The sequence below is a fragment of the Cydia strobilella genome, chromosome 15, assembly GCF_947568885.1.
Source record: "Cydia strobilella chromosome 15, ilCydStro3.1, whole genome shotgun sequence".
Taxonomy (NCBI): Eukaryota; Metazoa; Arthropoda; class Insecta; order Lepidoptera; family Tortricidae; genus Cydia; species Cydia strobilella.
In genome coordinates, this window is record NC_086055.1 from 11,430,649 (window position 1) to 11,443,325 (window position 12,677).

The 12,677-nt window shown below is 38.5% G+C and overlaps 2 protein-coding genes across 2 annotated transcripts in view; one reads left to right on the top strand and one right to left on the bottom strand.

The window, feature by feature from the left end:
* LOC134747566 (protein sprint) overlaps positions 1-12,400 on the bottom strand; it is a 323,735-nt gene extending 311,335 nt beyond the window's left edge. Inside the window, exon 1 of the mRNA XM_063682142.1 lies at positions 12,194-12,400. The gene's annotated coding sequence lies outside the window, so the exon portion shown is untranslated. The remainder of the gene's footprint in view (positions 1-12,193) is intronic.
* On the top strand, positions 2,621-12,182 carry LOC134747942 (zinc transporter SLC39A7-like). The gene is made up of 5 exons (XM_063682620.1): positions 2,621-3,486; positions 3,777-3,863; positions 5,824-5,899; positions 8,309-8,532; positions 11,641-12,182. Exons 1-5 carry the CDS (start codon positions 3,343-3,345, stop codon positions 11,980-11,982), a joined length of 873 nt encoding a protein of 290 aa, XP_063538690.1. The 5' UTR covers positions 2,621-3,342; the 3' UTR covers positions 11,983-12,182.
* Positions 12,401-12,677: the final 277 nt, after the last annotated feature.

Genomic DNA, 12,677 nt, shown 5'->3' on the forward strand with positions numbered 1-12,677 from the left:
AAATCGTACGCTATTGATACTCGATTTGAACTCGATCTATCTCACGGCACCTGCTTAGGCTCCGGTTGTGTTCTTTGATGTCGCGAGACATTGATCGATGTAAGGATGCTTGAGCTCGAGAACAGGGTTTTTCGATTTGTTGAGTGAGCAAACGATTTTGGAGTTTGTGAGGGTTGTTTCCATTATTTAATTGAAGCATGAAATGAACTTCACAATAACACAAACAATATATAATTGTGTTCAGTTTCCGTGATTAGTGCCTACTAATCCAAATAAGACGGTTTTTATGATTGTCATTAGGCCCTCAGCTCTTGTTTCGACAGAATCAACAGATCTCGTTCACCAGTTTTTGGCAAAAAATGGAAAATTTCAATAGATTTCTGAAGTTAACCCCAGCATAAAACTTAATCACTATTTAGAAATTCCCTCGAATTACCAATTAAGAATACGAGTATAACATAAAAACGAACGATCAACAATGGATCGTTTTCAACTCCGCAAAACAAAGGCTTTCCACTTCCTGCAAGATAATCTCAGCCAATTTCAGTATTTTTATTACGTATACTTTTAATTGAGAAAGTATACCTGACCTAAACAAGAAACATTATATTAGCTATTTTTACCTAGTATGTCATAAATACCACGAAAGTATATAAAATATGATACCTTAACGTGCCTTAACTTCCAAAAGAACACTCGACAGCAATAAGTACAAACCAATAAATTAAATAAAAACAATTTAGGAAATAATTTAAAATCGTACGGCACATTAATCCACCCCAGGGATTTATTTGTGGGCCATTTACCTTGCTACCCTCTTCGCAATTTCCTTCGTACACACACCAGGTTTTTCACCTATGGAGCTTGTGAAGAATTTAAGATCGTAAAATAAAGGGGGCCTGAACGCTACCTGCAGGGCGATGCCTAGAAATTGCGAAGGGATACAAATGTAGGTGGATACTGGATATGACATGGGTAAATATTGCTAACAAGAGCTTGCACTCAGCGATATAGGATATAAAACAGAGTCGGACCAACTCTGCATGGAGTTTGCAATGACAAAATGTAGTAATGTCATCATTAATGTAAAATGTCTATAAAATTATGAAGTTTATAATTACACTCACTCACTTTCTGTTCAAATCAGTGCAAAGTTAGCTTAGACGGGCTTTAGAGCCAACGCATTGTGTTAAAATTAACCCATTTAGGCCAAGAACTATTTTTGCTTTTGCTTAAGTTTAGATAGGATTTTTTTCAGAGAGTCGAAAAGATATTAAGATACCACTTAAACACCTTTTAAAATTTATTCCTAAATCAGGCGCTAACACGCACCAAATAATTCAGGGGCGCCCTCTATATTTAAATCATTGACAGCGCTTAGCACCATTCAGTTTAAATTTAAATAAATGTGATCTGATTATTGGTGCGTCGCACTCTTGCACATTCGTTTCGCTTCGTTGGTGGAAGTGTGGACCGATAAGTTTCTAGTCTAATTACCGAATGTCAAATTATCATGCGAGAATTAGGGATTTCAGACAGAATGGTTTGCATGTAGCTGGCAGTATTTCATGGTATGACATGACGTCTCGGATGATTTAGGAACCTGACTTAAACTTGTAGTTAATAAGCAAATTTGGGGTTGAGACCCTTGGCCCGTGGGGTCCCAATAACGTTATTCAGCTTTTCAAAGAGCAAGCTAATAGACTGGTCAACATGACTGGCGACTGGAGAGCTGGGGCCCATTTCTCGAACGGTATTAGACTAATATTATTAGTCCACGAACTGTCAAATCGTATGGGTTTCCATTCCGAGAAATGAGCCCCTGGCACCTCTCATAATGCCTCGCATGTGCCTACAATTAGGCTCATTGTGTGTTTATGTTGCCATTTTCAGACGCTTTATATCCCCGGTAAATAGAGTTTTATTGGCGGGCTGCTGATATATCGTGGTGCCAATCGTAAATCTGTTGTGGCGAAATAAATAATTTAAAACTAATAAAACTGACTTCGTTCTCGTAATGTTGAGGTGGTGGGCTATCTAGATTTATTTGGGCTCCCGAACGTGATTTGCCAGAAATTGAGAAAGCTATTGTACCGCAATTTGCTGTTATTTATTTTATTTTATTTACTTGGGCTAGAATCTAAAAGTAGATTGCTTTTGGAGCCTATAGGGAATTGGTGGAGAAAACTTAGTTTGAGTACAATTTTACAATGTAATAGTGACTGGATTGGATTCTTTAATGCGATGCCATTCTTTGGCCTCTTATCAGAGGAGTCTGATGACTCTTTAAACATAGAATTACAGCGAATAGCAGAGAATCAATGATGACTAGTACCCTAACTACGTAACATATTTGAAGCAAGATATGCGATTGTGGTTTATAAACCATAAATGGCGGCAAACTTTTCCACAATTGAAGCATCACTCATAATTTCATCAATAGGTACTGACAGATTTTTAAAACTGCGGATGGTAGTCGATGCTACGTGTTACGTTTACATTACATGAAAATCTCACGATAACAAGTGGGTTGGCACAATAATTTCCAACAAAGGCGTAATTCTATTGACAACTGGGTAGTACCAATCGTAATGATATTAACTTTGTAATACATATCTACTGTTCAACATAGCAAGCCCCGCTTACTCAAGACGCAGTAAACCAGTTAGTATCTGTGGCTTGCATAAGTTGATTACAATTGTTTGCCGCAAGCTACAATCGTAGGTACGCTAACGATGAGAGAAGTAATCCTCATTAAAGTTACAGGCCATAATGCACCTTACGTCTACTCTGCTAGGTAAAATACCTTACCGCTTTAATGCGTTAATTTCCCATAACTTATGCACTGCACGTCTTTCTAAACGGTCGCAATTATTCAGTATGTTTCTTATCCCACATCAGCGTTATGCATGATTTGCACTCGATCGATATAATCATATGCGGAAACTCTTTGTGCACAGATTCGTCAAGATAACAGTGCAGTGCTAAGCATTGCATTAATCTCTTCAAGTTGAGCAAATCTATCATCATCAGATACTTGAGATCCGGTTTTTCAATTCGAAGACTGCGCGAAGCATCCACCGTGAAACAATCCCGACAAACATGACCATCATTATAAATTACGAACAAAGCTGGTGAAACGGCTACGCAAGACCCAACGGGCTGTAGCGATAGCTCGGACGACACCATTGTTTAGACTCCTATCAAATTGTCAACCCCCACTTTCATACATTTTATAAAGTACAATATGAAGTGGCAGCTCGCTATGTATTGTGATCCCAGGCAATATTTCTTGCGCGTTGTCGTGCTCTGTGAGTTACTGCCGCAGAACCGGACTTTGCTATGTGTGGTGTATCCGGGGAATTCCTTTTACGAATTCTGTTGTTGAATTTTGTGTATATTGAGAACAATTTTGTGACATGTGAGGAACTTCCGAATAATGTTTTCAACGCAAACATAAGAGATTATTATGTGAAGGAGGATGATGTAAGTACGATACTTCTGAAATGACTTTCTTTAAATACATTCAATAGCTTAGGAGTCTTAGGACAGTAGCATAAAAGGCGTACCTAACTGGAAAAAGAAAGGGAGGCCTAGAAGTGGCATTATAGGAGGCATCCAAGATGTGAAACCTGTGAAACCAAATTCTACCGTCCTGGTTGCCTCATAGTTGAGTAGTCATTTTCAGTCGACGGAACCATATCGGCTCCATGCCTAGGCCTTAATATTCTGAGTTTTATAGTGTCCCTCTAAAGTTGCTCACGTATTTATTTTAGAACTCGACTAATGTGAAAACCCTGCAGAAAGAAGAGGTAGGCAGATATGCCAGCTTTGCTCCAATTCGCAACCCAATACGATTTAAGGTAAGATTTCTAAATGCAACAATTACCTTCAACAGTCACCTTTTACTTTTTGAATTTTTATCAATTGTATGTGTAAATACAACATAATAGGCATTCCACTGAAAATTACAACTGTATTTTCTTTTAAGTAAATCGAATAAATTAATTGTATCTAACAGACACCCTGCCACAAGTATGCACCAGCCCTAACTGTATGCTTAACTGTAAGTCACCACTTGCTTTTGTTTTAATATGACATCCCAGTCTTAATTGCGACTAATTTAATAACTGTCGCAACTTGAAGGATGCAATTACACCCAAGGAATTAACCCTAGGTAAATAGGCTGTTATTAAGCCTAGAATCTCGCGTTGGCTTATAATAGCGGCGGTTTGAGGTGTAATTACCGTCACACTTAGTCCATTCATCGCATTTCAAATGCAGAACTGTGGGAATATCATTCGCCGTTCCATATTCCTGATAACTTGTCAGCGGAAACGTGACTCAACTGTACAAGTACAGTCGAAATAAAGTTTCAGTTTATATGATTTTTTGGCTGTTAATGTTATATTCGTAATTTTCGTAAACGCATCGTGTCAAACTGACCAGTACAAGATTGGTCTCCGAATCCTCCTATAGGTACGTAGTAGGTGCCTGAGATCCTTATCTCAGGTGTAACAACAAAACAGACGACGGCTGCTATAAAGTGTTTATTGTTTTACAATACTATCACCCTAGTTTCCATTCTAATCTAACTAAAATATGATAGATGTGAGGCTTAAATTGTGTATTTAAGGTTTACATTCTTTGGGCTTATGATATAGAAAGTTCGGATCCTGTAGGAGATGAACAGACAGACAACGAAGTTATTAAATTTTCATACGCGACCACAGAATAAATAGAATCATAATTTGTTATCGGAATTTAAATTATGCTACTTGCTCACATGCGACTCAAAACGTTTCATAAATTAGGTGGTATTGTAAGGTAATGAAATTCTCAGCATTCACAGCAATTTGCCGCCTAAGTGGGATCACACCGCGGCATAGCGGGGAACACTTTCCCGTGACGGCGGCCTCGAACGGTTAGCGATATCAGATTCTCAGTATAATAGATGAATCAAGGCAATGAGATGACCTCTTGCTGATTCATTGATTCCTGGTAGGATAACGGATATTTTAGAAATAATAACAAAAAAGTTTATAATTTCCAATTGCGAATAGCCAATCAGCAGATGATTAAATTTTAATCAAGAAGATTTAAGAGAGGAATCTTGATTTTTTATTGTTTATTTCCATTCCTATTCGTTGACTCTATGGAAACTATTTATGACGTCGTATTTTTATACATTGTATATCTGCAATATAATTATTCCATTTATATGCATTTCTTTAAATGTATATCTACGAGTACCTACTCGTACAATATTGACAACTGTCTTAGCCATTAGTTATACATTGGTTCGTGTACGTGATTTATGAGTCATTCACATGCCTATTTAGTTTAAAAACAAAAACGTTATCCTATTTACGCCAGTAAGCATCGAAAATTAAGGAATTATTTTATTATGTATTTGTATAAAGGGGAAAGAAAAAAATAAAAGCTTCTACGCCAAACAGGTATTTAGCGAGCGAAGGCTAGTCTCATAATATTTAGAACAACAATGTCAAAGGCGTCTCGAAGACACCTCGGGACTGTTCCGTCAATCGTAAAGGGCCGTGTGAAGGGGCAGTGCCCAGACGATCGTATCGAGCCAGCCAACCGTGCCGCCCAACCTTCTAATTGGATTTAATTATATAAAAATAAAAAAACTAAATTGTACCTCAATTTGATCGAATGTCTTTTAAGGAATACGTCTAGCGCCTTTTCGAGGAAAGGACAGTCGAAAGATTTTATGATTAAGCTCACGTATGGCCATCATTGTTTTCGTAATTTTTAAGCATGCTTTACACTTGTTAATTTTTATTACATTTATGTTTTTAGGAGATCCCTGACAATGCTCTCTCTAGTTCAAGTTATAGTCGAGGGTTGCTGCATCACGACCACGGAGGGCATGAAGGTATAGTTCTTAATTATTTCAAGTTCTTTAATACCAAGATGTTATCCTAAAGGTTACATTCCGGTTGCGATAGCAACCATTGCTGCAACGGCAGCGGGAAATGAGCAATGTCAATCTACTTGACAAAATGAGGGACGGACACAGAACTATATCAAGATAGAAGGAAAGTGTGTATGTACTTACCTCGCGTGGCGAAACGACGACCCCGTGGCTCCATTGCTCGCCGCGAACTTCAGTCTGCTCCCGATCGATGTCTGCTTGCGACGTCAGGTTTTAAAAACAAAATGGTTTGTTGCGCAATAATTAACTGTTCAAACACTACCAATAAAGTTGGAGCTGTTAATGGAGGTATTTCCTTTCAAAGGTAAGTATAATTTGTCCTTAAATAGCTGTTATTAATTAAAAAACTATTTATTTCATTATTTTCATCAAAACAGTAGCGGGCGATTGTGTGCCAACGCTAGCTTTCCATTGCGGCTTTAATTTGACGAGCCAGACTTGGCGTGCGTTCAAAACCAGCGATGTAAAAATAAGCTATTCAAACTGTCGAGTCACGCTCAAGGCCGATTTCTCATTTTTTCTGTCAGAAGTAAGAATAGTGTTGTACACTGCGATTTTCTTACTAGATTATTAAAATCGATTTTGAAAACAGACGAAATGATAATTACGTTCTTATATTATTATGCAGCTATATAATGTACGTAGTGCAAAGCAAATATTATTAACAAACAGGTTATGGTTACTTCTATATTGCAATTTTGTTTTAGTTTTCCGAATAATCCTAATATTAAAAATAAATGGATTGAAGCAACTGGTCGTAAAAAATGGTTTCCTACGCAAAATGTTACACGCTCGGTCTCTCTACAAATGGCTGAACTCTTTCCTTCTACCTTGATATAGTTCTGATTTTTATTTTAAAATTTAATTCGGGCAACAAGGCCCATATTACATATACCTTATAGACTAACATACATATAAATTTCATAAACTTAAAAAATAAACACTATTTTGGCAATAGAACGGCGTGGCTCCGTTGAATCGTCAACGTGAATTTTCATTTCCTCTGTCGAAAATAATTATCATTTCCTCTGTCGGTTCTTATCGATATTTTAGAATCGATGCCGTGTTCTAATCGATCTGTGAATCGATGCTTTTGAATCGTTTCGCGCGGCTTATGTTTCTCATCACTAAATTACGCTCGTGACGTCAAAGTACCTACGCAAAATGTTATACGCTCGGTCTCCCTACAAATTGCCGAGCTCTTTTCTTCTATCTTGATATAGTTCTGTGGGGACGGAGTTGAATCGAACGTTCCAATCGCTTCAGCAATGCGGCAACGCAATTGAAAGCGGTGAGTCACACAAGCGGTGAGGTGATGCTGTTGCCGTCGTAATTGAAATGTAGCCTATAGATGTCACACGAACTACCAAGACCTTGAGATAAAGCGTCGAAGGAATCAACCTGGTTTAGATTTGTGTAGTGTGTGTGGGTGTCACTTTCGTTTGCCATATTAAGGAAAAAGAAACCACATGAATATTTGTTTCCTTTACTTGGGAAAATTTAGATTACAAATTACGATGACGATTGGAAGCATAATGCACTCTAATTTATGAATTTATCTTATTTAATGGCAGATGGTCTCTCTTGGATGATTAAAATAAATTAATACTTAAGTTCGTCCGTACATACTTACTTAGTATAAGTGTAACTAGTTACACTTATACTAAGGCAATTACAATTTCCAATGTTGGTACCTTTCGCCAATAAAAATATTACGATATAAATCCTCTAGCGAAGTAGCGACCGGTTCAGAAGCTGTTCGCGACAGGAACGAGAACAGGTTCTGAATGAAACGCGTAAAATGCGCAAGATCCCTTGCCACCCGAAATAAGGCAAGACATCCGGACATGTCTTCTTCTTATTTGTAGGTAGGTATGTTTTACTCGTAATTGTATGTCTTTCAATGGTATCGCAGCGAATTGGGAGGCGTGATCGGGGCCGAAGTCAACACATCTTAGATGAAAACTATGTTTTATATTTAATACAAATTAGACCATTGTTGACCTTAGGTGGGTACTTCGTAGAAAGAGTCGACGGTACCGAAGATGTCGGTACCCGCTAAAATTAAGTTTTTTTTTAATTGTTCAATTGATAATGTAGGAAGAGCTTTCCTTAAAAACCTTAAAAATGCAACTTTTTATACTGACGATGCCTTAGATTATTTGTGCAAATGTAGCGTAATTACTTATACCGTTTACAAGCTCTTTCGTCGCTTCTGACTATTGCGTTTGTTCACATACCTACTCCACTTACAGAAGGTGGGCTTGCCCTCTATGATGATCTTCTCAACCAAAAATGTTATTATGCCGGTCTTCCACACACTGACCACTGTACTTAATACTTTCGCAGATTACGGAATACACGATGGCTACTATGAGGACGGCTCTCCTTACGGTCACGGCTACGCCTATATCCACGACGACCACGACTACGATCACGATGGACACGGACATGGACACGGACACGGACATGGGCACGGACATGGGCACGAGCACGGACATGGACACGACGGGCATGGACATTTCGGACACCATCTGGGACACGGACATCATAAACACCACGACCATCATCATGTAAAGGACACTTTATTTATTCATAAACTACGTTCCCCGCCGCTGGCATTGGGGACTTCATAAAACCCTTTGATTTTTTTTGGTAGGTAAATCCATCTTTTTCACACCGTTTTGCTGAGCTGAAAGGTTTATTCAGTCAAGAAAATTACGAGAAAGTCGTATTCGCCCAAAAATATATAATACAACTCGTCTACAGATGAGATTGTCTCATATTTGTTTACGCTTTGTAATACCAGCCAGGATTCATCCTCCTGTTTGAATAAAAGTTGCTCGCCTAAACTGACTGTTGCTGCCGCTTCTTGGATTATTATGAATATTGTCTTCTTTTGTTTTGTAATCATTAGTCATTATGGTATCTCGAGATAGCGTGACCGTTCCGCTCTTCATTGCTCAGCATCTCATTGTTACATAATTCTGTGACAAGACATCCGATCTCAATAGGTTTGTTGCTTATGTGACGTCGTCGGACAGTTGTTATGGAGGCTGGCTTGCTTAGGAAAATTACGATCTATTAAACGACTTTTGTTATAAACTGAAATAGATGTCATATAGGTACTAAAGAATAATGACAAAACCTCCCAGTGGTTGAGGCCGGATTCAAACCGGCGGTCGTCTTCACCTCTAGGGCCTAGAGGGGTGACGGTGACGGTGAGGGTGACGGGTTAGCCTAGAGCCTAGTCTAGGCTAACCCGTCGCGGCGGTAACCGTCCCAATTTCTCGAGTACTGATATGCAATCTTAAAAAGACTAAGCAGCGTTAGCTATAAAGACGCCGGTTCAAATCCGAATGGTATCTACGAGTGATTCAGTTTATTAAGTAAAATTTGGTTTTCCTCGGTAATCTAGCCCTAATCCCATTTCGTTAATCTGCCGTTTGTTCTTCCATACCAAAAACCAAAATCAAAACCTGTGCAATGTACTTACACAAAATCATGCATTTTTTTTTTACTACGTCGGTGGCAAACAAGCATACGGCCCGCCTGATGTTAAGCAGTCTCCGTAGCCTATGTACGCCTGCAACTCCAGAGGAGTTACATGCGCGTTGCCGACCCTAACACTCCTCTCCCTCGAGCTCTGGCAACCTTACTCACCGGCAGGAACACAACACTATTAGTAGGGTCTAGTGTTATTTGGCTGCGGTTTTCTGTAAGGTGGGGGTACCTCCCCAGTTGGGCTCTGCTCTAGATCTGGAATGACATCTGCTGTCCTGTGCCCTACCACACAAAGCAAGATGTCATTCACAGTTCCCATACCTCTCTTTTGGACGTAGTTTAAGGACATACCCGGGCAATTTCCACTTTTGTTATTTTTAAGCTTCTAATCTTACTTAATATAAGTAATTTTTGTTTATTTATTTTTATTATCCAGTTAACTAACATAACGGATGAGCAGGATCTCCTGCCACAGGTATTGTATACCCACTAGATGTCTACTATTGTAAAATAACGTGTACGTTTTAACAGAAATAAACATTTTTCATTTTCATTTTTCAAAACGAAAATTTATAAGACGTTATATAATAATATTATAGTCAGGATTTAAAAAGAGTATACAAATATTACAAATAAGGTAAATGCGGCCAATTCCCTCTGTGGGAAATTCCGTACACAGCGTATTTTTAATTTTTTTCAACCGTCGACTACAGAGCATCAGGCCCTTTTGACTGCTAAAACTAAAAGCAATCGCTGCTTTACCGATTGTTACGTAACAACAGTGTATTGTTAATTTGAAAAAACGCTTTTGTATTTTTACGGATTTTTCTACAGGCGAATCTAGCCACATTGAATTCAGTTTAGATAGATAGGTAGGTTACATTAGTTTAGGTTTTATTAATGACGATAAATATGTCGTCCTTGTCCACTTAAGGATGAACTTGACATTAACATTTTAAACTGATGCTGTTACGTTTTCGTGTGTATACCAAAATGCATTGAATTTCAATCTACGAGGACTACGAGTAATCATCGAATCCAAATCCTTTCTAAATTCAAATGTACGGTTAGTGCTACCCACTAACTTCCTATGCAGCTGCTTTATCCCACACAGTATCCTGTTTAGGCGTTATTTATGCAATGTTTCGAATGTTTACGACGACATTATCCCATCGAAAACAACAGTGTGCAGCCATTTCTAGTGTCTTTAACTTCTCGGGTCTCTTTAAACTGACTGAGTACTTAGTACTTAGATTACTTTTATTGTTGCTACTTAACTGGTTTAATATCCTCTTTTTACCACCTGGTGCAACCTTACCTGTCTAGTTTTACGTTCGACTCGAAGTTAAGGTTTCTGGTTAACTAGCTTTTGCCCGCGACTTCGTCTGCGTGGACTTAGTAACAGCAGCTAAAGTAAGTATAGTGCCTGGAAAAATTCTCATCATTCAATTTGAGCATTTTACGCACACAAATTAGCAGGCACTTCATTAATTATCTCAATTCCACCCCGCTTTTTACTTTCTTAAGGGATGATCTTCGGGATAAAAACTATCCTATGTCCTTCTCAGGGACTCAACCTATCTCTATGCCAAATTTCATCCAAATCGATTCAGCGGTTTAAGCGTGAAGAGGAAACACACAGACAGAAAGACAGACAGACAGACAGACTTTCGCATTTATAATATTAAGTATGGATTTAAATATGTGGTGTGTCAATTATACAAAAACTTACTTTATGCAGAACGGGCGTCTTATAAAAATGGCGTACGATTTCTAACTTAGAGAAGTTAAATTGTGGCTATCCATCAGAGAAGGGCTTCATGTGCAATAAGGACCATTCGATCAGAATTTCTGTTGGAATTTCAGATAAAAGGTCCTTATTGCCCTTGAAGCATTAGGAAAAGGTATGGCCTATGGTCTCTCACGGATATCCATATTTTTGTATATGTAACTAATCAAGGTTTATTTAATTGTGGGACTGTGGGTAACACATGACATGACATTCATCAGCAAAAGCAGCCATAGCGGTCAAAGTACCTATTCGAAATATTCTAAACACAATTAAGAACATGTGCACTGATTATTCACACCACACACAAGATAAATTCGATCCTTAAAAAATGGGTCACCTTGACCTAAGGATCAACTTTTTTTTTACCAACAACAATGCCAGCTGATCCCTCGAACATCTGCCGATAAATTCACTTGTTTTACAGCTGGCCACGAAAGCGTTGTTATGGCCCATAGCAGGCATCGCCCTACTCGGCGCCGCAGCCGCCCTGGTCACCAACCCAGTCTTGCTTCAACTTGGGGTCGTCTCCGGGAAACGACGGAGACGCGACACCTTGGAGATATCAGGAGAATCAGGATCTGACGAAAACTGGCCGCTTAATCCGTACAGCGTCGAAAGAAAGCGCAAGAAAGGATCGCTTGTTAAGAAAGTCCCTGGTCATGTTACAAAATCAGAAAAGGTGAATCGATTTGTACCGATACCTCTTAAGCTTAATAAAGAGCATTGATCTATATGTGAGTTACTGCATTAATTATAAAATGCAAGTAGGTACTTACTTTCCATCGGTTCAATGTTTCATGTTATTCCTAATTAGCTCTAATTGGTGACTGATAGTGAATTTCCTGTGATAATCTGGAAATAGTACTTAAGTCTAGTAACTACCTAAGTGTTGTAATATAATAAATTCTTATCAAAACGATGTATTTACAATTACTTACTGTTAACTCCCTCAATAACCCAAAACACTTTCCAAAAACACACACAAAACCTAAACCAACAAGTTCACAATGCACACACTACGACACAAACATAGGCGAATAAAAACACGAACTGCAAATTAACAGCCACACACAGTTTTGTCAATAGCTATCGATAAAATAATCTAAACAAACAGTAAACTGTCAATTGTTATAGCGAACGTCATCTGCGCGTACCGATCATACGGTGTTTAGCTTACGAAAGGAGTGAAGTTGGGTTCAAGGCAGTTGCATGTCGCGTGTAGTTTTGAATGAAGTTAGCACCTGATTGGTTGGTTGTTTGCATGTGTGCGCGGCGCTCGCGCCGGTGTTGAAAAAACTCGTCCAAGATCTATGAATATACGTGCGTGAGTATATGTGCGTAGTTATTCGGAAGGGAACCCATTATTTGAATTTATCTTTTATTTTTTTGGAAGATGTATATTGTACCTAGAAGAGGGTTGCT